Source organism: Hemibagrus wyckioides, linkage group LG20, assembly GCF_019097595.1.
Source record: "Hemibagrus wyckioides isolate EC202008001 linkage group LG20, SWU_Hwy_1.0, whole genome shotgun sequence".
In the NCBI taxonomy this organism is placed as follows: Eukaryota; Metazoa; Chordata; class Actinopteri; order Siluriformes; family Bagridae; genus Hemibagrus; species Hemibagrus wyckioides.
In genome coordinates, this window is record NC_080729.1 from 8273266 (window position 1) to 8300923 (window position 27658).

General features: G+C 41.1%; 1 protein-coding gene and 1 long non-coding RNA gene across 7 annotated transcripts in view; one reads left to right on the top strand and one right to left on the bottom strand.

Annotated features, from left to right (window-relative positions):
* schip1 (schwannomin interacting protein 1) overlaps positions 1-27658 on the top strand; it is a 270203-nt gene that overhangs the window by 222847 nt on the left and 19698 nt on the right. The window contains exons 1-2 of one of the 6 annotated variants that reach the window (XM_058418427.1): positions 4789-5023; positions 22906-22947. The exons of 2 other annotated variants lie outside the window; for them this stretch is intronic. In XM_058418427.1, coding sequence (XP_058274410.1) covers positions 4964-5023; positions 22906-22947 — 102 coding nt within the window. In that variant the 5' untranslated portion in view covers positions 4789-4963. Of the gene's footprint in view, positions 1-4788; positions 5024-17313; positions 17656-22905; positions 22948-27341; positions 27429-27658 lie in introns of those variants that run through there. 3 more of the 6 variants (XM_058418429.1, XM_058418430.1, XM_058418428.1) reach the window with 3 other exon arrangements.
* Positions 9905-19588, bottom strand: LOC131370881 (uncharacterized). Its single transcript, XR_009207470.1, has 4 exons — positions 18997-19588; positions 11495-11575; positions 11347-11411; positions 9905-11248 (listed from the first exon to the last, which is right to left on the bottom strand). It is a non-coding gene; the product is annotated as an uncharacterized LOC131370881 (long non-coding RNA).

Genomic DNA, 27658 nt, shown 5'->3' on the forward strand with positions numbered 1-27658 from the left:
CTGCAGTTTTTGCATGGTATATAATTCAGAAATTAGAAAATAGGCTTACAAAAAAGTCACATAGCCAGTAGTGTGAATCAAATTGAACTGTGACCGCAGTATAGTAACAGTGTATTGAGAGTTCTTTGCTTCGTTTGGTTGTAGTCAGAGCCCTCTCTGATAGGGAAAGCTTCTAGGGATTTGTGTGGGTTTTTCTCCCAAGAGGAACCTGTAAAGAGATCTTTACAAGATTTACAAGATTTAGTCTGCGTTAATGACTATGAGCCTAAAACTATTTATTTTTATAAAACCAGTAAAGGCTCTACAAGCTTGTGATCATTATTAGCAACAAGACACCGAATCACAAATTTCAGTCTTTGTAGCAGATCTTGTACTCGAAAATTCACTTCTCACCTCCTACAGCTTCTGGGAAGACTTATCCTTTTATAAATGTGGCGGGAAGTGAGAGAGGAAACTCATACAGAGCATCTCGTTAATGGGGAAAGTCTGATGTGAGTTCTGATCAAACTCAACAGGTCAGTCCAGAGAGCCTCCATATCGGAATGAATATTTCAGCTTCCTCCAGAGAATATGTGGATGCCACGGGGCATGCTGTCTGAATAGATTTAAGGAGATCTGATCCAGAGTGGCAGAATTAGCCGACTGAAAAGAACGAGAGAGCTAAAGTAAACAAAATTCGGGTTACATTCTACGTAAGTATTTCATATTATCCGAACCATTCATCAGTCATATAAGGTACTGCTATGAATGAAGTGAGAGAAATAGTCTGATTAAAGTTGTTGAGTCACGCTTTCAAACTTTTCTTGCTTGCATTGTATGAACTGGTAGCAGTGATAAAGTGAAGAGTTTCTTATTCAGTCAGTTCTTTTGTGCTAATATTTGCTATAGTCTTGTTGGGTGTATTGCTATGCTAGCAGTTTATTCCAATGTAGCATGCTTGCTAACTGAATTCCAATACAGCAATAGGGAATTTAGCTTATCTAACTAAAAACGTAGCAAACCGTGTTCATGAAGATGTTGTGAAATTTCCACATGAACATCCTGGATACAGGAAAGTGATGGTGTATGCTAACAGACTGTGTGTTTTTTTTATTGCTTAGCAGACTTCATATCCTCACACACAAGAGCAGATGATTTTTAGAGGATTAAAAAGTAAATCCGTTCAGATGGACCAAAATAATCTGCCTTAAATTTCTCTTAGACTTCAATATAGTATTGGATAATGAATAGACTATAACATATAGTGTAATGTATGTATATATTGCAATTACAGCACTGTTCCAGCTGTATGTCCTGTACATACTATACACACTGTACTGCAAGTCTTTACATGGACTGTTCATTTGTTTGACCTTCGTTCTTACAGTCTTTCTGATTCTGATTAGACAATGAGTGTATTGTTGTTTGTATTTTAATCAGTAAGCGGAGCATATAAGCTGTAACCGCACACACACACACGCTTTTCCCCGTCCCCGTGAACTCTGCAGTCTGTACCACAAGAGACCATTGATGTTTGTGTGGGATCAATAGTTGCTGGTCAGTGCTGTACTGCAGCTCCAGACTCTCAGGATTGAGCATAAACACTCCCACTGCCACATCGAGCCCATTAGCAGCTCCAGCAAGCGTGAAATATCCCACGCACTTCCGGAAGGTTCTCATTAGGACAGCTAGTCGTACAAACCACCTGCTGAACCACCTGCACCAGAGCAGGCAGATCAAGCCTGATAGCATAGAGAAGTGTATGATTTGTTACCAGACGCATGGGGACAGTGGTTATAATGATGATGATGATGATGAAGAAGAAGAAGAAGAAGAAGAAGATGCTGCTCTGCAGCTGATAACATTGAAATGTCAAACTAGTATAGAGTCTTTGAATCAGTTTCACAGATATTGCTTTGAAGGGTCAGTCAACAGGCCAGAAAGAATTTTAAAAGCTAGGAAAATGTAAACAATGGCAAAACTTTGTACGGTAATATTATCAGTAAACTTTTCTATGGTGTATTTATATTGATCACATAGCTATGTACAAACTGCATCTTTAACCCCTTTACTACAAACTACATACTTTCCCTAAGTTGCAGTGTTGTTACAGATTAATTCATAATTACTCATAGACACTGAGGAATCTGGATGGGACAGATAACTGAATTATTAACAGAGATTTAAAGGAAACTTTTAACAGCCACTAATTTGCCATTGATACGGCCCTGTTCACCAGGCTCTCCTGTGGAGCCAGGAAGCTGCGCAGTTCCCTAATAAGCCAGCGTTTTACATTTGAAAGAGAGCATTGAGGATCTGCTTTTGGAGACCTGTATAGTGCCTTTGTGTTATTGGATGGGAAGGCTTTAACACCAGGCGTGTGTGTGTGCTGTGTTTTTGCGCTGACTGTCCTGATATAGGGTGTGTGTTGCAATGTAAAGCCAACAAGTAGATGCGCACACACACACACACACAGGCAGACACAGACATACTGCAAATCCTGTAACTAAATAATAATGTTGTCATACTCAAAATGTCCTGAACTTTACATAAATCTGACACAAAAGTAAAAGATTTTTGAAATGCATGGATCCGAGCACAAGTATAATAAAAAATAAAACAAATTTAAAAAAATAATTAATTAAATAAACAATCAAAATAAAAAATAAAAAAATAAATAAAAATAAACAAAAAGTATAATACAAAAAAAACAAATAAAATTTGGTTTACTAATGATATGAAACTAAAGATATATATATATATATATATATATATATATATATATATATATATATATATATATATATATATATATATATATTATTGCTCCACTTTTTGTTAAAAAGTAATATGATGGAGTTTAATGCAACTCAAGATGCAATTTTATTTATTTTTTGGTGTACTCGTATCTCGATGCATCAGCAACAACAAGAGGTACAGGAGTTAGAAATGAAGGGCTAACAAGATGAAGAGAAAAACAGCAAAAAAGATAAAGAGAGATGAATAAAGGGAGTTATGGCACAGAGAGAGAGAGAGAGAGAGAGAGAGCAGGAGAGAGAAAGGACAGAGCAAAGAGAGTGTAAAGTGCTCTGGGATATGTAAAGCTCTGCATATCACACACACACACACACACCACAATGCCACGTCAGGGAGGAAGAGAGGGAGGAAAAGACAGGGAGAGATGTGAAAATGGAAAGAGGTGGGAGAATATCACATAGTGGAATGGCAGACAAAACAAACACAAGTCGCAGATTTCCTCATAGAGCTGAAATAGAGACTAAACACTAAACTGGCTATAAACCACATGGACTAGAAGGAACGCAGCAGAAATGAAGAATGAATAAAGCATGTTGCTAAGAACAGTGCCTTGAGGCTTTTTTTAATTGTTAGTGCATTTTAAATACTAGAATTAATGCGTAATGTGTTTTCTGTTTGAGACGAGCTACACACATGAATATGTTGCTTTCCAGGCAAAATTGAACTGGTTCTTGTGCTCACAGTGAGAAAATATGAAGAAACATAGAGGAATAAAACAAAAAAGCCTGGATAATAAACTGGATAAAAGCCAATAGGTAAATGTGGAGTGATGTATAACAGCAGCAGAGGATCAGAATAAAGCTTTCTGAACTTTACATGAAGACAACAGATTAAAAAGCTGCATTTAATTGCAATGAACCCCAAATTTTCCTCCAGTTAATATATATATATATATATGTATATATATATATATATATATATATATATATATATATATATATATAATTCACCCCAAAAAGTGGAGATAGTTTCAATAGAGGGGTCCTCTGTTGAAACTATCTCCACTTTTTGGGGTGAATTATATAAAAAGAAGAAGAAGAAAAAAGAAAAATGTGGGTAAAAAATATAAAAAAATAAATAATAAACAATTCAAAAAACTCATCAGTTGCATGTAGTGTTTTCTTAGGTTGCGCAAGTTATACGATTTTCTGAGGTCTAGAAACACTTTTAAACACACTGCACAAGTCGAATGAAAGCTAGAAATGAGCAACAAATGCAGTTTGACATCTCTCGTTTATGTAAGAATAACACAGCTTGTGTTTCAGATTTACAAACCTTTGGTGTATGAACTCATCACAGCGGTTTTCAAAGTGGGGTCTGTGAAGCATGGCCATGGGGTTTGTGATTTTGCTACAGTGGTGAAAAACATAACCCACACTAATAGAAGCTGTGTTTATTGTTGAGCTTTATGCTTGTTAGCCTGTTCGACCTCAAATATGCCTTCAACCTATGTCTCCTGTTAGAGGAAAGTTTAGGAAAATCTTGTACACACCTCAATAATGAGCCTAGTATTTAAATAGCTGGATTGTTCCGGAAATAATTCGAGGATGTAGAGGAGGGGCTTTCCAAATTTTGGGGCATGCATGTGAAGAAAATAGACAAATCAAGGAAAAGAGAGGGAGCAAGAATAGAAAGCACTTTGTGATGGTATTCTGGCATAGCACGAGTGAGAGAGAGAGAGCGAGAGAGAGGGAGAGAGAGAAAGAGGGAGGTATGTGTTGGTGTAGGGGAAATGGTACAGGGTGGAACTCTTTCCTTGGGGCCATAAAAACAAAAGGCCAGCTTAAGCACACATTGATGCTGATCCAGGATCAGCATTTTAAACCTGCTGTCATTTACAGCCGTATAAAGACACAAAGCTGAACTGATTCCAGATCAGTTTTACATCACAGCTTCACACAGCACTATTTAAGGGTGTGCCTGCAGTGTGGTTCAACCCTGAAAGCCTCAGAGCTGACTGCCCTCCTTCTCCAAGAGTGTGTGTGTGTGTGTGTGTGTGTGTGTGTGTGAGCATGCCCTCACATGCTTCACACCGCACACACACACATGAATACACAGTCTCACCTGAAGTTTAGGAGCCTTATGGGCTGGTGAGTGTGTGGAAATCTGGACTTGAGTTCTTTGATCAGTTCGTGTGTGGAATTTGGATTTGGATGTTTCAGTTTGAATGAGTGCTCATGTCAGGTCAGCGTTGGACTCCAAGCAGCAAGCGGGGAACCTAACACAGGTAAAAGAATGAGCTCATCTCAGAAACACACAACACACACGTACAGACCAGCAGCACTGCTTCACCTGTAGATCACAGCATGTTGATTTGACTTTTTGTTCTGGGGAAAAATGTTGTCAAGTTATAGCCAGGGACATAATGATTTATCATACATTTCTCTCTTATTCTCAGTTCAGACATTTACTCAGTGGGCATCTAGTGTTAGGGTTGCCAGTTAGTAAATTCCTTGATTAAATGGCTGTTTTTGTAAAATAAATAAAAAAATAATATAATATAATATAATATAATATAATATAATATAATATAATATAATATAATATAATATAATATAATATAATATAATAATTATTATTATTATTAATAATAATAATAATAATAATAATAGTGGAACTGTAACAAATTTATGCATACTAATATTTTATGTTTATCAGATAAAACAAAGCACGTTTTCTCTTTGACCCATACAGTGTATACATTACGTTACATACACCAACCTAATAACTAATAACTAGTAACTATAAGCTTGCTCAAAATTCTGTTTACTTTCTCAAATATTTAAAAGAACTGGTCAATCCTATCAATATGTATCGTATTTTATTTTCGCTCTACTGTAACATCGAGCACGTTATTTTTTAAACAAAGTCCAGGTGCTTTTGCATGAGCGTGGAAGATCTTAAACATGTGTTACCTTAACGTGAATACCTCAGAGTCAGGGTATTCAGAACTCATACCATCACCTGTGTCAGATTATTTGATTAAGGAAAAGTATTTGAAGGCAGGATTCTTAGTTTCTTCGTTTATCACAACTCTGGAGACAGTTTTCCTGTCTGGTTCTTTCTGGATTTCCATAGCATGGTGTATATCGTCACACCCCACGTTTAAAGGGAATCTTAATAACAGAGTAGAGCATACATGCTTATTTAGGCTTGGCTGACTCTGTATGTGGTAAGAAGTATTTGTGTGTGTGTGTGTGTGTGTGTGTGGGATTCTTTAAAGGCTTCATGTACTTACATCATGTCTGTGAGTTTGACGAAAGCAAAAAAGATCACCGAGTGTTTAGGTGGCAGGTCATGATATCAAAGTACACCTCATGTGTGATACGGATCTCTGAATCACTCATACACACACACACACACACACAGCCACACACACACACACACACAAATACCATGGACCAACCTGCTGTGGTCAAAACTAAAAGTGCATCATGTGTTATAAACTGTAAGGAAAAGAAAAATAACAGTTGCTCTCATCAGTACTATCTTACATGTCTCAGCCTAGATACATTTTAAAACATTTGTCTCTTGTTACTCAGCAATGCTTGCCAGGTTTGAGCAACAAAAAAAACAGCCCAAAGCTCAACCCAGTACCAAGACATTTACTGACTGGAAGCTTTCCAGTCAAGAACAGTAAAATGGAAGATCTCCTTACAAGTTATTGACATGCATATGTTATTTCAGATGATTACTCAGTGGTTTCGTTTCTGGGAATCTACATTTACTGGCCAAATACTCATATTTCTACAAAGCATTTCATGTTTGTTTAAACTTAATAGACAAGATGTAGTGTATAGTATGCGTCAACGATAAGAAGAATACACAGTTCTGACTAATTTGTCTCTAAAGTGCACAAAAGTGCAAGTAGTGGTCGAGGACGTACGTACAAAATGCCCTGAGAACGTCCAAGACCTTGAATTATTAGGGTTTGTATAAAAAAAGCCCACATGCAGGATAGCCTGCCATCTCTCAGTAATTAACTGCCGAAAAGTCCTTCGTCTGGACAGGAAGTGTCACAGCCGGCCCTGAGAGAAACGGCACGTCCCGTGTATAGGTGATGCCGCGAGAGTGAGCTGTGTGTGTGTTAGAGGCGTGCACACAGAAGGATAAATCAGCCTTCAGAAACACTTTAAAAACACACGCCCTGCAGCGACTCGTTTCATCTGGTGTGCAAACCTCGACTCACCTCGACTCGCTGTCAAAATGAGTCATCAAGCTCACACATGCCTCAACCAGAAGCATATTGCCTCACCCAGCGATAAGATCCATTCTGAATTATTAACACATTTAGCACTTCCACAGCTGTTTAGATTACAGCGTTGATCATTGTATTCAATTTGATCAAAAACAGCTTTACAACAATTTTCAGTGTAGATCTTTAATGATGAAAGAAAAACTGCCTTGAGACGCAAAAAGGAGAACCTTTCCTCTCCTGGGTGACAGTGGATAGAGGGATTATAAATCATTAGAGTGTTCAAGTGTAGAAGAGAAAAGACAATCCCACAATAGCGTCTATGATTCCAGCAGCGGTTCTTAGATGCAAAATGATCCACTAAAGCCAGAGAGTTCTGCATAAAGACTCACAGTTGATCCAGTTTCCGCTCAGTCCAGCCGTGAGGTCCCGCTTTACACACAAAGAAATCTACAAGTCTGAGTCCACTACCAAGAGTTATTTGGGCTTGCTCAAGCATTAAATGCTATGCTAACATTTGATTTGATTCAAAGATTTCCTTCAAATCCAAATGAATTGGATCCCAGCTACCTTGATGGAGATCTCTTGAAATGCAGTCACTTTGGAAGTGGTGGAAAAGCATCCACTACTTTCGAGACTTCCTGTTGGAACAAAACAGGATGTTAGCATGTATAAACACCACACAGCCTCGACTGTATGTACTGGAAAATGAAGCCCAGTTTCAGCTTACCATGTTTGAGAGCTTACAGTGATTTGTGCAGTGGATAAAAAGCCTGGTGTTGATTCTTCATTCGCAACCATTCACTAGTGCCCCCTATTACCCCAGGCCTTAAGCTGTCTGACTTTTGACCCCGTGCTAAGCCTCCTGATTGGCTTTCGGCATCGGGAACAGAAAACCCCTCAGAGTCTAATTCGCCAGTTCCTGCAGTTGTCACAATGTGCTTTGCTTCTCCCGTCCCAGTGTGGCTAGCAATCAGCAGGAGACACGTCTGTAACCCCTGTTAAATAAACACTCTGAACGAGGCAATGTATAATAGAGGAAAGAAAAAGGGGGGGGGGGGGGGGGGTCTGTGTCAGAGTTATAAAGCAAGTTATAAATAGGGGAAGTGAGAATGTGGGAGGGACAGAAAATGATTTAAGTAATGCATTATCTTGTCCTGTCAGAACAGATTTAGGTGGTTTTGACACTGAGGGGTTGTGTGTGTGTGTGTGTGTGTGTGTGTGTGTGTGTTTGTAGCATGGAACATTTTGAGGCCCAGGCTCCTGTTTCAGTAGAACTACTGTGCTGAAAAGCAGGGTTTGTGCCGGAGACCAATTTAACAAACACAAGTGTGTGTGTGTGTGATAGAGAGAGAGTGAGAGAAGGTGTGTGTTTGAGTGTGTTTTCATCATTACACTATTGCTCATGCAGTTCTAGAGAAGCTGAATGAATTATAATTTAAGACATTCCCATTTGAGAGAGGAAAAGCAATCAGGATTCTTCAGTGATTTAAACCACTGGTGTGTGTGTGTGTGTGTGTGTGTGTGTGTGTGTGTGTGTGTGTGAATGGAATGATTTGTCTCATTGAAATGAGGAATGTAAATATGGTGTGTGAGTGTATGTGGGTGTAGAGGAAAGAGAGAACCAGAGACAGTGTCTGCTGCAGCCATGTTTCCATCAATAAAATATACATCTGTGGTCAGAGATACAGAGGGAGAGATCCTCCTATCATACACAGTACAAAACTGGACATGTCTTTATTAAACCCCCACTCTCTCTCTCTCTCTCTCTCTCTCTCTCTCTTCTCGGCAGAGGTCCAGCTCCTGCCGAGATCTTCATCTGTCTCCTTCATAATGTTTACTGACCTGAGGGAGGAACATGTAACCCTTAATTATTGTGCATGTGTGCGTGTGTGTCTCTTCTCTTCTCTTCTCTTCTCTTCTCTTCTCTTCTCTTCTCTTCTCTTCTCTTCTCTTCTCTTCTCTTCTCTTCTCTTCTCCTTCATTTCCTCTTCTCTCCTCTTCTCTTCTTGTCTCTTCTCTCCTCCTTCATATCCTCTTCTCTTCTCCTTCATTTCCTTTTCTCTTCTCTTCTCTTCTCTTCTCTTCTCTTCTCTTCTCCTTCATTTCCTCTTCTCTTCTCTTCTCCTTCATTTCCTCTTCTCTTCTCTTCTCTTCTCTTCTCTTCTCCTTCATTTCCTCTTCTCACCTCTTCTCTTCTCTCCTCCTTCATATCCTCTTCTCTTCTCCTTCATTTCCTTTTCTCTTCTCTTCTCTTCTCTTCTCTTCTCTTCTCTTCTCTTCTCTTCTCTTCTCCTTCATTTCCTCTTCTCTTCTCTTCTCGTCTCTTCTCTTCTCCTTCATTTCCTCTTCTCTTCTCTTCTCTTCTCCTTCATTTCCTTTTCTCTTCTCTTCTCTTCTCTTCTCTTCTCTTCTCCTTCATTTCCTCTTCTCACCTCTTCTCATCTCTCCTCCTTCATATCCTCTTCTCTTCTCCTTCATTTCCTTTTCTCTTCTCCTTTCTCTTCTCTTCTCTTCTCTTCTCTTCTCTTCTCCTTCATTTCCTCTTCTCTCCTCTTCTCTTCTTGTCTCTTCTCTCCTCCTTCATATCCTCTTCTCCTTCATTTCCTTTTCTCTTCTCTTCTCACCTCTTCTCTTCTCTTCTCTTCTCCTTCATTTCCTCTTCTCTTCTCTTCTTTTCTCTTCTCTTCTCTTCTCTTCTCTTCTCTTCTCTTCTCTTCTCTTCTCTTCTCGTCTCTTCTCTTCTCCTTCATTTCCTCTTCTCTTCTCTTCTCTTCTCTTCTCTTCTCTTCCCTTCTCTTCTCTTCTCTTCTCTTCTCTTCTCCTTCATTTCCTCTTCTCTTCTCTTCTCCTTCATTTCCTCTTCTCACCTCTTCTCTTCTCTCCTCCTTCATATCCTCTTCTCTTCTCCTTCATTTCCTTTTCTCTTCTCTTCTCTTCTCTTCTCTTCTCTTCTCTTCTCCTTCATTTCCTCTTCTCTTCTCTTCTCTTCTCCTTCATTTCCTCCTCTTCTCTTCTCTTCTTTTCTCTTCTCTTCTCCTTCAGTTCCTCTTCTCTTCTCTTCTCTTCTCCTTCATTTCCTCTTCTCTTCTCTTCTCTTCTCTTCTCTTCTCTTCTCTTCTCTTCTCCTTCATTTCCTCTTCTCACCTCTTCTCTTCTCTCCTCCTTCATATCCTCTTCTCTTCTCCTTCATTTCCTTTTCTCTTCTCTTCTCTTCTCTTCTCTTCTCTTCTCTTCTCTTCTCCTTCATTTCCTCTTCTCTTCTCTTCTCTTCTCTTCTCTTCTCTTCTCTTCTCTTCTCGTCTCTTCTCTTCTCCTTCATTTCCTCTTCTCTTCTCTTCTCTTCTCTTCTCCTTCATTTCCTCTTCTCTTCTCTTCTCTTCTCTTCTCTTCTCTTCTCTTCTCTTCTCCTTCATTTCCTCTTCTCACCTCTTCTCTTCTCTCCTCCTTCATATCCTCTTCTCTTCTCCTTCATTTCCTTTTCTCTTCTCCTTTCTCTTCTCTTCTCTTCTCTTCTCTTCTCTTCTCTTCTCTTCTCTTCTCCTTCATTTCCTCTTCTCTTCTCTTCTCTTCTCTTCTCTTCTCTTCTCGTCTCTTCTCTTCTCCTTCATTTCCTCTTCTCTTCTCTTCTCTTCTCCTTCATTTCCTCTTCTCTTCTCTTCTCTTCTCTTCTCCTTCATTTCCTCTTCTCACCTCTTCTCTTCTCTCCTCCTTCATATCCTCTTCTCTTCTCCTTCATTTCCTTTTCTCTTCTCCTTTCTCTTCTCTTCTCTTCTCTTCTCTTCTCTTCTCTTCTCTTCTCTTCTCTTCTCTTCTCTTCTCTTCTCTTCTCTTCTCCTTCATTTCCTCTTCTCTTCTCTTCTCTTCTCTGCTCTCCTCTCCTCTCCTCTCCTCTCCTCTCCTCTCCTCTCCCCTCCTCACAGTAACAGTAAATTGACGCAGTAGTTTTTTCTGTAATGTCTTGTTCAGCGTTATGTGAAACCTCACAGGCTTGATGATGGTGTGCTTGTGTTCTGAGTTTATGTTTACTATCAGCGATGTGTCAGTCAACATCAAACCAGTTCTGGGCATTGACTCAAATAGTGGACCGGATCGGAACGTTTGTCAAATCAGATTGGATGTAGTGTTCTAGTGTTTAAGGCCAGAATGGATCTTTATACTGATCCACAGTCTTGGAGCGATGCATTTCTACTTCTCTGTTCACCCTGATGTCAGCCCTCTAAATGTCAGCATTCTAAAAGCAGCAAAAGCACAGATCTGAGAGAGAGAGAGAGAGAGAGAGAGTGAGAGATTATTATAGGGGTTATGATTGACAGATTAAATGTCATTCAGTGCACCTGTGTGTGGTAAAATACTTGCAATCTCTCTATTGAACATGGTTCATGTGTGTTCATCTCAGTCTCATTGCTTTGTTAGGATCCTACAAAGGCATAAAAAAGAGGATCAGGTTTCAGTGGGTAAAAAATAATGCAAAGTCAGTGATACAAAGTGTACTCTTATTACCCAGTCATGACATCACCGCTATCACATTGCAACGCGAGCATCAGCCTTACATCACTCGCTCGGATCGGAAGGTTCTGTTTGCTAAAATAAAAGGTGAAAATGCAAGGTGACTTAAATCACAAGCTCACACAGCATTCACAGAAAGTATAACAAGTCACTTTGACACTCTAACAGTTCCTGTGATGCTTAATATCACACCATAATGTCAACCAAGTAACAAAACTTTCACAACAAGCTGTTTTTCTGCTTAGATGGTAGTTTAATCTGAGACTGCTGTGTGTTTTGTTCAGAAAAAGAGACAGCTGTAAGGTTGAATCGAAAACTGAAGAGTTTTTGGAATTGTTCTTGGAATGTGATGATAAACCAGCGTGATTGTTTACTATAATATGCTAATGTACATGGGGAAAGATATAGTATATTTTTTCTGTGATGATAATAATATGTGCATACACCGATCAGACATAACATTATGACCACTGACAGGTGAAGTGAATAACACTGATGATCTCCTCATCATGGCACCTGTTAGTGGGTGGGATATATTAGGCAGCAAATGAACATTTTGTCCTCAACGTTGATGTGTTAGAAGCAGGAAAAATGGACAAGTGTAAGGATTTGAGCGAGTTTGACAAGGCCCAAATTGTGATGGCTCTGGATCAGAGCATCTCCAAAACTGCAGCTCTTGTGGGGTGTTCCCGGTCTGCAGTGGTCAGTATCTATCAAAAGTGGTCCAAGGAAGGAACAGTGGTGAACCGGCGACAGGGTCATGGGCGGTCAAGGCTCAGTGATGCACATGGGGAGCGAAGGCTGTGATCCGATCCAACAGACAAGTTACTGTTGCTCAGATTCCTGAAGAAGTTAATGCTGGTTCTGATAGAAAGGTGTCAGAATACACAGTGGTCATAATGTTATGGTGGATTGGTGTATGACAAAGCCTAATAATAAATAATGAAATATAATCATTAATATAATTGCTATAATTATGCGAATAATGAACAACAAATAAACAATAAATAAATAAATAAATCCATGACCTACTTATAGACCAGAGTGTGGAAACCTACAGATTTTGCGTTTGCACGAAAGCTATTTAAATGTATTTTAATATTAGCTAGAGAATTTGTGGTGTGATTGTATCTGAGGCTCAGGCTGCAGAAGGCCAGCTAATTCTCCAACCAAGAAAGAAAAAAACAATGTGTGTAATCTGGTATGGTCATACCCAGATATTAGTTACAGTTCACAATGTGATTTTCATAGTGTAGCAAGAGAAAGCTTGAAGTGATAGACGCTAGCAGTGTTTAAATACAAAAGGGAGCGAGGGAGCGGTACAGAAGGAAAAGAAGACATGGAAGCTGTCTTGAATCAAAGCTCCCAGATTCTCACATCAAAGTCCTCCCATGGGTTGGAGTCGCATTAAAATTCTGCAGCGCTCTGCGAACGAGAGCCGAGAGAGTAAGGACCTTCAGCTCAGAGCTCTCGCATGGAGGCAGACAATTTTCACAACACACCTGCCAAAAATAGGCACGTTTTCTTTTTTCTTTTAGCTGAGCATCAGCACTGTGAAAATATTTAGAAAGCTTTAACACTATCACACATCAGGATTTAAAGCCTCTATGACAATTGACATTTTAGCAGCATGATGGCATGAAGCCTTTATTATCACACATACATTATGGCACAGTGGAATTCTTTTCTTCGCATATCCCTGCTAAAGGAAGTTGGGGTCAGAGCACAGGGGCAGCTATTATACAGCTATTATACAGCTATTATACAGAGAGGGTTAAGGGCCTTGCTCAACTGCCCAACACTGGAGCTTGGTGGTGGTGCTAGGGCTTGAACCCTGATCCTCAGATCAACAACCCACAGCCTTATCCACTTGAGCCACCAGTATGTTTTCTGTTCATGTACAGCTAATTTAAATAAGACTGATGTCTCATTCTTTACCTTATTAGAAAATTGAAAAACACAGTGAGTGCACATATATACTTAGATATCTACTTAATGTCCAATACTCTTAACTCTATAGACATATATTTGTCTGGAAAAGTCTTTTTTTTACTACATATGATTCTAAAACACTACTTTCCTTCTGTTTCTCTTTTCCATGAAACTCAGCCACAAGTAACGTTTTAGCATTTTCAAAACATGGCTACCCCAAAAAAGAGTGAAAATTGCATTCAAAGGGTTGTGATTACAAACCACTCGATCGAAGCATGGCATTCTGTGCTGGTGGAAAATGAATGTGTTTTTACTACCGCTTGCTGCATGGCCTTTCTGAAAGATCAGGAAAAACAAATACGTCATTTCGGTGAAATTTCTTTTTGTGGCATTTTTAAGACAGAAGGCAAAGGCAATTTTTTCTGGCCTAAATACATATTTATTTATTTGTTTATCTGTTTGTTCGCAAGAATTAAGCCTTAATGAGATCCACTGGGGGTTTCCCCAGACAGCCACACATATTTAAAAACTGTTTTTACATCATTAGTCAGCTCTCTAGTGTGTTATTAATCCCCTCTTTTTTTATGGAATGATAATATTTCGTTGTTAAGTTGGGATTTCCTGTCGCATACGTCTGTCTGTATAATATCATACTGATTGTGTTTTTTTTTTAGTTACTCAACAGTTGAAAGTGTGAGACTGTGTGGTTATTGAGGGCTATTGGACACACACGCTCTTGGGAGGATGCCATCACTGTAGCAGATCCACCTACAGATGGGGTTTATCGCTAGTAAATATGTCACATGTAGCTTATCTTAAATGTCTAAAATAAATTAGATGGCAAATAGAACATTCTGGATATCCAGTATTACAGGATTTAGTCTGAGGCAGGACAATCGAAGCGTGATCGATCTCCTTCCACTTCATTTAACTCTGCACCGGCTGGTGATGGAGAAACCGAAGGCTTGTGTAACGGGGATTAATGACACTCACTGCTGTCTGCCTCATGGTTTAGCTCAGGAGCCAAAACTCTAATAGAGTGTAACTGGTTATCCTTTTTTATGCTTCTGTTCAAATAGTTGACGCGGTTTAATTGAATGAAAGGTGAAGTTCATCTTCTTGCGAATAATATTTCCCAAAATGATTACGGAGCATTCCCAAATGGTCTCAGTTGAATGAGACAATTCGATGGTCATGATTTGATTCACAATACTGGCATAGTATTATATTATATAGTATATAACTGAATAAATGCACAGTTGCTACAAACAGGTTAATGCTGTAAGAAAATGTTCCTCAGGTTCAGCACAAAATAAATGAAACTCAATTCAATAATCTTTGTCCTTGGGAAATGACTGATCGAAATATAATCCTTAGCAACCTCAAAGGCATCATTTTAAACAGTAATAAAGCTCCAAATTCAGCTAAAATGCCCAACTCCTGTGGTCTCTTTCTGCGCTATTGTGGATTGCAGTCATGCAGGACTGGTATTGTTACAAGGATACTGGATCATGTTTGTACCACGGTTGTGTAATGACATATCTATAATGCCTGTGGCGATCCGGACATTTCGGCCTGTCGGTCACTTCAAGTGAATCAGAAATTTCCGCAAAGCACATCGTCCCATTTTGCATCGCAATGAATCGTGTCACGATGTATCGTTGCACCCCTACTACACATTTCATTATACCTGATCTACCATTTTCCCATATATAGCAGCCTGTAGTTTCAGATTAACTGAGCATAATATTCTACACTATGTGTGTAATGTTGGAGTGAAGCCAGAATCAAAGACTGATGCGTCTGTAAGGTGCCGTTACTTTACTTTACTTTACTGAGACAGCGTAACAACTAGACAGCGTAATCCAGGTCTTGAATTCAAGCAGTGGCGTATTGTTTCTTTACCACTGTGATTAATGAGTCCTCATGAGAATGGAGGAACAGTCGGCTCTCTCCTCTACACTGTGTGCCAATATGACATATGCGGCATCACATGGCACCGTCAAGCGCTCTGTGTTCTCCAAGCACACTGAGTCCAAATAATGATGATAAATGTAATGTGGCACGTGTGGGCTTTGTCCTGCTTGGGTGATAATGCATGTTTGTTTGTTTTTTTAAAGGGGCGGGATGTAACTTTAAAAAAATAAAAAATTCTTGCGCACCATGCTGCCAGTGGTGAGAGAGAGGAAGCTAGAAGAGGGTTAATCTGGTTAGCTTGGCTTCATGTTGCTTTAGTGAAGGCCAGATGGCATGAATGGATTAGACTCCCTCCTGTCTGTACTGGGCTGCAGAAAGAGAAAGGGATTAACGCTCTTGCACACACATACGCATTGCATAAGTACACATGCATCTCTGTTATCACTCAGCATCCTGATTCCGAGTTAGAATGAAAAGCTATTTAATTTAAAACACATATCATGTAACACAGAGCCCCAGTGTGGAGATGTGTGGCCAAGCGATGAGTGATCTTGGGTCATTAAACCCACCCGCTTTACCTGTTTTTACGTAATACTATAGCCTTGAAGTAAAGCCTGACACAAGTACACGACTTCACCCGCTCGCATGCATCCACCTATCGCTCACTTTCTACTCCGGAGGTGAAATAATACCAGAACATCCAACCATTTTCACGTCCTCTGAGCAACTTTCGGATCATTTTCTCACCCAGAAAGCCATTTCACCACCCGGAAGTTTAAGATTATTCGGCACACATCCAGAGGTGTTTTCTCCACGGCAGTTTCCTTCTCATCGTGTCAGCTCATCTTATCTCTTGTCTTATAACAGCGAGAACATTCGCTCTCTTTGTGACTTTAAGTTCATAAGAAAAAAGAAATAAAATCTTTCTTGCCTTGATGCTGATGAAATATTTACATTGACATTTCTGGTAATTGGCAGACGCTCTTATCCAGAGTGACGTACAGAGAGTATTTTGAAGTCTCTATCAATGAATACATTAACTCTGGTTCAATAGGTTTTTTTATACAACATACAACAATACATAAAAGAAACAGGAAGAGCTAGTTTAAGTGTTTCAGGAAGAGGTAGGTCTTCATCTGTCGTTTGAAGACAGCCCATGACTCATCTATGGGAAGTTTATTCCACCACCTCGGGGCCAGAACAGAGAAGAGTCTAGATGTATACCTACCTGTTACCCTGAGTGATGGTCAAGCAGTGCTAGTAAATCGGATCAAGCCCTCTCTCTCCTGACATCTTTACTGTGACGGAAAATGTAAAATTCCTACCACTAATGCTCACTAAACATCTGAAATCCCACAGACTCTCCAATGGCAAAAAATGTACTGTCCACTTCAAAGCGTACATTAGGCTATAGCTGTAATGTTGTCTCTACTATGGGATTATTTTAGTGTTGTGTAGTACACACTAGCAGTCTTCGCTGTTAGCGAGTTGTGTCACATATCTTGTGAGTCTGGTGCTGATCCATTTTTCTCAGTGGGTAACGTTTCAGGCGTGGATGAGTGGAGCTGGTATGTCTGCACAACATGCTCCATGTTTGTCATTTCCGTTCGAATCTCAAGATGGAGAAACTTTCCCTAAGTAAACCCCGGGAATTTAAATTGCGACGTGCCCCAGCTCCAGGCCAGGCGAATTCTTTTGCTGCTCTTTTGTCCTTTTCTTTCAGCTCCCTCTCCTCCCACACTTTCTTTCCTTTTATCCTGTCTTCTTTCCCCCTCCGTGGGACATTTACATCCCCTTTCAGTGGCACAAGGTCACTCCTCCCTTTTTTCCCTTCATGCCCTGCCCTGTCCTCCAGTCTGCCCTCCCTCTGTGCCTGTGCTGCTCCACCATTGGTGCAGAGGGTCAGTGAGGAATATATCGGACTCTGTCCTTCCTTTTGCCTTCCATAGAGAGAGAGAGAGAGAGAGAGAGGAGCACTGTAACCCCTCCCCCTCCACTAGCTCTCTCACTCTTCCCTGCACCCCTCCCTCATTCCCTTCTCGTTGGTGGAGCTCGGATCTGATCCCTCCTTTAGATATTTAGAGCAAGAGGTAGCCAGCCTCTGGTATTAGGAGCATTCTCTGCATACCAGTACCGGCAGATTTACTTTGAACATCTGATAGCGCGTCATTATCTCCCTCCGTCCGTTTCCACCTCCTCTTCTCAGGCTATCAGGACCACGTTCCCCCTCCTCCGTGATCTTCACTCGTCTCTAGGATGCACTGAGAGAGAGCAGGATGGTGCACCAGGAAAACTGCGCCTATCAGGTCTGACACGTAATATTGTTAATACTAATTATTCATTATTAACAAGCACATGATGAGGATTTAAAGCATCTTTCAGGTCATGGTTTTGAGAGTTAATAAGGATGAGTGTTAAAGGTTGAGAGCTGCTTGTGTGGGAGAGGTGAAGATGAGGGAGGTCTGCTGTGAGTGTGTTTGTGTTAGAGGTGTGTACCGTGACGCGCTGCTCCTGAGCATTCATTAGGGATTTTTTTTTTTTTATTAAAGCAGAGTGCACTGCAGTGAGGCCGTGTACATGGTGTCTCATGATGTGTGTTCAGGATTTCCAGCGTGTGTGTGGGTTTATGTGGGATGATGAGAAGTGTACAATATGTGTCAGTTGTGTATTTGTAAGAGTGGGCTTGGTTTCTAAGGAATAAGGCTCTGTGTGTGTGTGTGTGTGTGTCGTGTGCAAGTATGTGTTTGTGTGGATTGTACATGGTTTTTAGTCATATTACTGTGTTTGTTTTTTCATAATGTAATAATGTACTTGACTGTCATAAGGGCTGTGTGTGTTTGTTTTTGCACACGAGTGTGTGTGTGTGTAATGCGTGTACTTTTCATTTGAGTACACAGCACAGATTGGTGTGTGTGGGCGAGGAATGGCATCTCTGAACAGCACCAGAAGTGTCCCACTTAACTCAGCGACAAAACAGGTGTTATTTAACCAACAGTAACAGCATCTCTCTCTCTCTCTCTCTCTCTCTCTCTCTCTCTGTCTGTCTGTCTGTCTCTCTCTCTCTCTCTCTCTCTCTCTCTCTCTGTCTCTGTCTCTGTCTCTCTCTCTCTCGCTCTCTCTCTCTCTCTGTCTGTCTGTCTCTCTGTCTCTCTCTCTCTCTCTCTCTCTCTGTCTGTCTGTCTGTCTCTCTCTCTCTCTCTGTCTCTGTCTCTGTCTCTGTCTCTGTCTCTCTCTCTCTCTCGCTCTCTCTGATCTAGGAAAGATACACAACACCTTTCCATCGTTATTTATAGAGCATAGAACATGTATTGAAGTCATTTGGGATTCAAAGTCAGGGGATGCAATCAAATGCAACCCGAACTGCTGATTCTTCTCCTCTTTTTATTTAGTTACTTTACAAATTAATGTCAGAAATAGACAGATTTTGTGTGCTGATATTTTGAAATGGGAATAATGGGAATTCTGGAAAACCACATGGCAATGTAAATCTTCCTCACTATCCTGACACGCTGCACTAAACAAGAAAAAAACAAACAAGCGCTGATTCTCAAATCTAATCTTTAAGTACTGTTCTAAACCATTATTGAGTATTAATGCTCAGTAACACAGTGTACCAGTTACAGCTAGTGTTTTTTAATATCAAATACCTTTTTTATGTCTTCTTGCCAGTCTTCCATGCCTCATAGATCATTTTAAAATATATCAGGAACAAATAAAAATGAAGGTGAAATCCTTTCCATTGGCTGTGCCCCAAATCCACTGCTCAGCCTACACTCTCCCACACCCACATCAGTGATGTTTCATTTATTCCTCTCCTAGTGGCTCACTGTAATCCCTGGACATGTTCACATATCGCGTAATATGATCTTACGCAGTGATTACGCACAGCTCACAATTTAGCAGCGACGAGTCGTGGAGAGTAGGAACGTGAAAAGAGAAGTGATTATAGGACTAAGCGAGTGTTTAGATTCAGACAGAGACAGGATGAGGACAGGATGAAGAGACAGATACGGACAGAGAGATAGAGGGAGGGAAGATTAAAAAAAATCCCAAAACTCAGATGGATGAGAGGCGTAGAGTTCAAAGCCGTGTGGGAGGAGAGAAGAGATAGAGAGAGGAATGAAAGGGAAGATGAAAGAGGATACACAAACATCCTACCTACCAAACACACCAAACATGTCTGTGCTGCTTCTAGACCATGCATCCTGTTCTTAGTGCTTGGGTATTCTGGCAGGAGAATTAAAAACCTACAGAGAGAGAGAGAGAGAGAGAGAGAGAGAGAGACAAAGAATACTTCTTATATATCTGTTAAGTCCTCTGGTCCACATTTCTACCAGTTCAACAGGAGAGCTTCCTAAACCTAAGACACAAGACACAAATACAAGACAACACATACATCAGGGTTCAGCAGTTTTGCGACAGAAGTGTCCGACCATTTCTACTTCATTCATTTATTTCAGCAATAATCCCTCCCCAGACAGTCCACTTTTTGTGTGTGTGTGTGTGTAATAGTCTCATAAATAATTACAGTTGTTCGAGTTGTTGTCATAGCAACCAGAGGGCACCGCTCCCTCCAAGCTCCTAATGTCACTGATTCTTTGCACAAAGTACCGCAAGGCTTTATTTTTATATATATATATATATATATATATATATATATATATATATATATATATATATATATATATATAATATTCAATACCTTTATTATTTATACGTTTGATCAGAAATGTTTAAACTATGGCAATGTATTGAACTGTGTAGGCTAGTTAGACTTGGACAGTCGGAGCAGAGGGAAGAATTCACATACGCATTATTTCCTAAATAAACACGATGAAGCACTGTGGCTCATCATAGCCTTTTACACCGTAACAGTGAGGCCAACATGTAAAAAGGAAATCCACTAGGGAATGTTGTCAACAAATAGTTCTGTTTGGTTATGAGTTGTTATGAATCTAAAGCATGCAAAGGTTTTCCAGCCTAGTAATTATTATTATCATCCTGGCTTATGCAGCCAAAACCACCATATACATAACACAGAGGCACATAGTGCTATAATGCATGTTCTTAATGTTGTCGTAATCACAGTGAGATGAAGGACCATGCCCAGAATACCAGGAGTAGGTAGTTTTTCTTATTGAGCGTTGATAGAGGCAGACACGGAGAGGGTGCTAGAGAAAATTTTCAATAAGGGATAAAAGGGGGACTCTATTAGAGAAATATAGGGAGACGGGGTGTGGGAGATGGTGGATGGAGAATTAGTAATAGAGCGAGAGAGAGAGAGGAAGAGAGAGAGAGAGATATGTCTTTCCTCTCTTGAGGCCGCTTGCTTAGACCCGTATCCAGGCAACCAGCAGCACGCAGTACACTGTTTGTGGTCGAGCAGCGACTGGTGCTGGCCTGCTCCTGTCACCACACATACACACACACACACACACAATCTCTCGCTTCACTGAGGAGGGGCCGGTAACAGGGGACTCATCCTGCAAACATTCTGCTGCTGTCAGACACCCATCTTTTATAATAGCCTTCTCTCTCTCACTCTCTGGCTCTCTCTCCTTGTATCTCTATCTATCTCTCCCTTCCTCCCTCCCTCCCTCCCTCCCTCTCTCTGAGTCACACAGAGACGCAAAATAATAATTATCCTCTTGGCCTAAATTATTTACCCAAATGTAGAGTTGGATAATCTCCTCCTGCGTCTCCAGCTGTGTGCGTGTTTGTGTGTGTGGGTGTGTGCATGTGTGTGTGTGTGGATCTGAAGGACCATATATCAGCTGTCACATCCCCGCCATCAACAACAACCTCTGGCGGAAAGGACAGAGGGCGTGAGGGAGGGAGAAAATAAAGGGGAGCAGAATCTGCTTTGATCGATTCCCACAGACTCGCTTGTGAGAGCAGGGTGTGGTACGAGTGTGTGTGTTCTAAAAAAAAAAAAAGACATATCGACCTTCACTAACCTTCATCATCATCATCATCATCATCATCCTGAGTTACAGTTAGATTAATCTTTAATACAAAAACACGACACTTTACCACTGATTTATTGTCTATTGTCTAGTTTCAAGATTCCTCACTCCCATGAGGGCACAATAAAGCGGCTGAGAGTCATGCAATGTGTGTGTGTGTGTGACTAGGTGTGTGTGGGTTGTGGGTGACATCCCGCTGGGCGTGCGCTGCCCAATTAGTTTGGAGTAAGGAAAGCTCACCGTGAAGAAACGGATCGCAGGTTTTTACTGGTGTTGCCATGGGAGCTGAAACCATTTCTCTTTAGTTGAAACATGAAAACACATCAGTGAAGCATTTTGTGGGCGTTCGTGTGTTTTTCATCTCGTCCCCATGACAATAGAAATATAAACAGCTTCAGCACCGTAGCGGATCTTCTGTACACAAGCTGCATGCGCAAGATGGAAAAGGTCAAGCCATTTCCTTTCGTCCTTTCAGCTTAGGTGTATGTGGAGTGATACACAAGCCAGTGGAAGTACTTCACAAATATAATAAGTAATACCTGGCTTTCTGTGTGTGTGTGTGTGTGTGTGTGTGTGTGCTTTCATCTATAATAATCTGCCCCTGCCTTTCTCTCTCGCTGACATCCACCTTCAATTCACCATCACACTGATGTATAGCATGAATGCAAGTACAATCAGTCTATGACAAACCGTGTGTGTGTGTGTGTGTGTGTGTGTGTGTGTGTTCCGGTAACGATTGTTCACACTCTGACTCATAAAGGTTGCAGTATGAAGTCAGACTGAATTATGGAGGTAGGGGGGAGGAGGCAGATGGACCATCTCTCGCTATGCAGTCTCGCTCTGTGTGTGTGTGTGTGTGTGTGTATTATTGTGTGATGTCAGATTAAATGCCATTCATAATGTATAAATATGTAAATGAAAGTAATATGCAGTATGCGCAAGGCCAGATGTGCGATATGCAAATGAGCGCCCGGTCGTATGCAAATGAGCGCTATAACCAATCCCTTGATGTGGTGGTGTGTGCAGTGAGTGTCCTGACCAATCCCACATGCTCCACATGAGTTCCTGTGGGTGACTGAGTGTTAATGAATGATGTCATTTCATTATCCAGTAACTCATAGCACCGCAGTTAAAATAATGATATGGGTGTTTAAAAGCAAACCCCCTTATTCGCCTTATTCCCACAAGCAGGACGTCTTTGGTGTCTGGTTTTTTTGTTAGTTTTTAATGAAGATTTTTACTACAAGGGTGTTGCATATAAACAACAAGGTGAAGTGACAGCATGTGTTGTTAAATGCTCTCACCTCAATCACCTCTACAAAAAAATAGCAATATAGATAATATAGAACTGAGAACAGAGCAGCCTGTGTAAAAGAAAAGAAAAGAAAACAAAATAAAATAAAATGAAAGGAAATGAATTTATTTTAAATCAAATAAAATAAAGGAAAAATAAAATAAAATAATAAAAATAACAATAATAATATTAATAATTAAATAAATAAAATTATTTATGCTTAAGTCAAGGGATGACATCATACATTTTTTTATCATCAGCTCTGTGATGTCTTTTTCTCTGTTTTTTTTTTATAGATATTGTGCCTGTTTGAGCTAATGACCAATTCAGCATGGCAGGTGTGTGGTGATTCGTACAGTTTACATGATGCTGAAGCTTTCCTGTTAGCTACATTCGCCTCTTAACTCCAGAACAAAACTAAAACAAATGTTTTCTATTATTTTGTCCTGTAGATTACATGAAGTGTTAAATTACTGAACATTAGATATAATCCCTGGAATCAACCCTGAGCCATGTTTTGTATATGTGTGTGTGAGGGTGTGTGTGAGTGAGAGAAAGAAAGAAAGAAAGAAAGAAAGAAAGAAAGAAAGAAAGAAAGAAAGAAAGAAAGAAAGAAAGAAAGAAAGAAAGAAAGAAAGAAAGAAAGAAAACGTGTATGAATCAACCCACACACACACCTTGCTTCCACATTTAGAAGCAGAACAAACACAACACACAGACACACACTGAAACTGTGTGAGCATGTGTGTGTGTGTGTGTGTGTGTGTTTTATGTGAATAACGTACTGACACACTTCAAAAAGATCTCATGCAGTTTCGTGTCATGAGTCTGAAGCGCTAATTCCCTACATGAAAGAAACACACGGTGTGTGTGTGAGGCTGTGTGTGGCTGTGTGTGAGGCTGTGTGTGTGGCTGTGTGTGAGGCTGTGTGTGTGGCTGTGTGTGAGGCTGTGTGTGTGGCTGTGTGTGAGGCTGTGTGTGAGGCTGTGTGTGTGGCTGTGTGTGAGGCTGTGTGTGAGGCTGTGTATGTGGCTGTGTGTGAGGCTGTGTGTGTGGCTGTGTGTGAGGCTGTGTATTTGGCTGTGTGTGAGGCTGTGTGTGAGGCTGTGTGTGAGGCTGTGTATTTGGCTGTGTGTGAGGCTGTGTGTGTGGCTGTGTGTGTGGCTGTGTGTGTGGCTGTGTGTGAGGCTGTGTGTGAGGCTGTGCGTGAGGCTGTGCGTGAGGTTGTGCGTGTGGCTGTGCGTGAGGCTGTGCGTGAGGCTGTGTGTGAGGTTGTGTGTGTGGCTGTGTGTGAGGTTGTGTGTGTGGCTGTGTGTGAGGCTGTGTGTGAGGCTGTGTGTGAGGTTGTGTGTGTGGCTGTGTGTGAGGTTGTGTGTGTGGCTGTGTGTGAGGCTGTGTGTGTGGCTGTGTGTGAGGCTGTGTGTGAGGCTGTGTGTGTGGCTGTGTGTGAGGTTGTGTGTGTGGCTGTGTGTGAGGCTGTGTGTGAGGTTGTGCGTGAGGCTGTGCGTGTGGCTGTGCGTGAGGCTGTGTGTGAGGTTGTGTGTGAGGTTGTGTGTGTGGCTGTGTGTGAGGCTGTGTGTGAGGTTGTGTGTGTGGCTGTGTGTGAGGCTGTATGTGAGGTTGTGTGTGTGGCTGTGTGTGAGGCTGTGTGTGAGGCTGTATGTGAGGTTGTGTGTGTGGCTGTGTGTGAGGCTGTGTGTGTGGCTGTGTGTGAGGCTGTGTGTGAGGCTGTATGTGAGGTTGTGTGTGTGGCTGTGTGTGAGGCTGTATGTGAGGTTGTGTGTGAGGCTGTGTGTGAGGCTGTATGTGAGGTTGTGTGTGTGGCTGTGTGTGAGGCTGTGTGTGAGGTTGTGTGTGTGGCTGTGTGTGAGGCTGTGTGTGAGGCTGTATGTGAGGTTGTGTGTGTGGCTGTGTGTGAGGCTGTATGTGAGGTTGTGTGTGTGGCTGTGTGTGAGGCTGTGTGTGAGGCTGTATGTGAGGTTGTGTGTGTGGCTGTGTGTGAGGCTGTGTTTGGACTTATTATATTATTAGCATATTTAATCCATGTTTCTTTACTAATATCAGGGGTGTAATGATAGAGCACATCACAATGCAGACTGCTTTGTATAGAAGGATGAGATGCTACTTGCTAGAGAAGAACGCAGGATTCAAAAACCAGTCTGCAGAAAGCTGCGTCACATCAAGCGGGATGCCATGGACATGATTTTCACGCAGAAAATTGGAAAATATATGGAGCAAAGACTTTGAAAAGGAAGGAAAAATGCACTTTTCCTACAGTAATTTTGCTGAAACTACCCAGTGTTTATAATAATTCATAATCACTCTCTGGTGTCACCCTAATGAGGATGAGGTTCCCTTTAGATTCTGGGTCCTCATACCATCTAAGGGAGTTTTTCCTCGCCACAGTCGCCTCAGGCTTGCTCACTAGGGATGATTTTGTCTAACATCTAGGACTTTTTACACTATGTTTTTTGATTCTTATGTTCTGTAAAGGCTTAGTGGTTAGCACTGTCGCCTCACAGCAAGAAGGTCCTGGGTTCGAAAAGGCAGGGGCCTTTCTGTGTGTTTGCATGTTTTCCCTGTGCCTGAGTGGGTTTACTCTGGTTTTCTCCCACAGTCCAAAAACATGTACATTAGATTGATTGGTAATTCTAAATTGCCCATAGGAGTGAGTGTGTCCCTGTGAAGCCCAGGGTGTACCCCTGCCTTTCGCCCAATGTGAGCTGGGATAGGCTCCAGCAGATCCCTGTGACCCTGATTAGGAATAAAGCGGGTATAGATGGTGAATGAATGAATGATCTGTAAAGCTGCTTTGAGACAATGTCCGTTGTTCAAAGCGTTATACAAATTAAAACTGAAACCTGGCAACCCTGCACACAACTGAAAGCTTGGCTAAAGCACTAATGATTAATTAGCTGCGTTGAATTTGGTTCCATTCTAATAATAAACCACTTTTGGTTCGGATTGGTTCATACAAACACCATGACATTATAATATTGTCATAATGACCGTATTTCTAAAATGCTGACTGTTCTAAGCAACTGTAAATAAAAACCTCAAGCACATATTTAGCCAAAGCTCATTTTAGCTGCGTATCGTATCTCCATATCGCCATCGTATTGTTTCACGTCGGATATGAATTTTGTGTAGAGCTACACCTCTAATAAACACGTCCCTGCAAACAACCTGCAGTTTTTTCCCCTTTTTGTTCTCACAGACCTACAGATGATATCAGAGACTGTGTGTCTGTATAAGGACCCTCCCCCTCAAGGTCAGGTCAGTGTGTGTGTCCAGTCACGCACATGGAAAGCTTCAATAATAAGCTCTTTGTTCAATTTTCATCAGATGGGTTGCACTAGTCATCCCAGGTGTGTTTATGTGTGTGTGTGTGTTTATGTGTGTGTGTTTAAGTATGTGACTATTTAGCATCTGCTGTTTTTGAGCTTCCAGTTGCATTTTGGCTCATATAACGAGCACAGCGTACATTTGTAACTGTCATTGTAACACCTCTTAAACAACCAAATGTTTTGAACAGACAGCTTTTTAGATGAAGTAGTGTGTTTAGAATATATGCGAGGGATAAACGTTTCTTGCGTGACGTGGAAAAAGAAGTTGCAGTATTGAGAGCGAACATTTGATATAGGGTGATGGTTCTGGAATAAATGATGTCATTATTCAAAGCGTTTGCATGGAAACTTGCCTACACACACACACACACACACACACACATTTTAGTGTTCTTCTTCATTTTTTTTGCCCTGACACTAGTCCCCTCTCGTTGTTGACCATATAACAGTAGTACTATTTTTATTCAGCATACACTCTAAAACATATAAATGCACGCACACACACACACACACACACACACACACACACACACACACACACACACACACACACACACACACACACACACACACACACACACACACACACACACACACACACACACACACACACACACACACACACACACACACACACACACACACACACACAGGTGGGGGCAGTGGTGGCTCAAGTGGTTAAGGCTCTGGGTCGTTGACCAGAAGATCAGGGGTTCAAGCCCCAGCACCGCCAAGTTGCCACTGTTGGGCCCTTGAGCAAGGCTCTTAACCCTCTCTGCTCCAGGGGTGCCGTATCATGGCTGACCCTGCACTCTGACCCCAACCTCCAAGGATGGGATATGCGCAGAAAGAATTTCACTGTGCTGTAATGTATATGTGATAAATAAAGGCTGTTTCATTCATTCATTTTGTTTTCATTTCAGGTAGCTTTAAAAAAGGGGCACTGACTGTAGACTGATGAGTACACATTAGCATCAGAGTGATGCCTATATAAGGAGAACATGAGGGAGAAAAGTTTAGACAAAGATAGATAGATAGATAGATCAGAAGAAAGAAATAGAGACAAACAGTGAAGGAGACAGAGAGAAGGGGGGTGAAGAGGGGGTGTTTGCGTGTGAGAGCTTTTCCGTTTTCACACCCTAACGTGAGGACAGCTGCCCCTCACAGCTTGTTTGGAAATAGGCAACTCAGCTCCCTCTCTCTCTCTCTCTCTCTCTCTCTCTCTCACACACACACACACACACACACACAAAGTATACAGGAGCACAGGGTGTCATGGAGCTTCTCAGGTTAGTCCTCAGACTTTACAACAGGTCTAAGATTAATGGAGCCACACTGGTACTGAACAGTGTGTAGGTGTGAAGGGGAGAGAGAGAGAGAGAGAGAGAGAAATTGGCAACATGGACTATATGGGAATTGATGATGTCACCTGCAAAGCTTCAGATCTCTATATAATGGATGGATACAAAGAGGTAATGTTTAAGTAGAATCCTGTGTGTGTGTGTGTGTGATATTCAGTATTTTTACATGTTAGGGAACATCAGAGTGTTTAGCCTAGCCGTGTAATATAAACATAAGCATGAACAAAGCCAGAGTTCATGATGATTTTTAGACTAGTAGGAGTGTGTGATGGGATTGGAATTTACACACAGAAATGAAATAACTGGGACATGATGAGTAAACACACAGCATGATGAGGTTG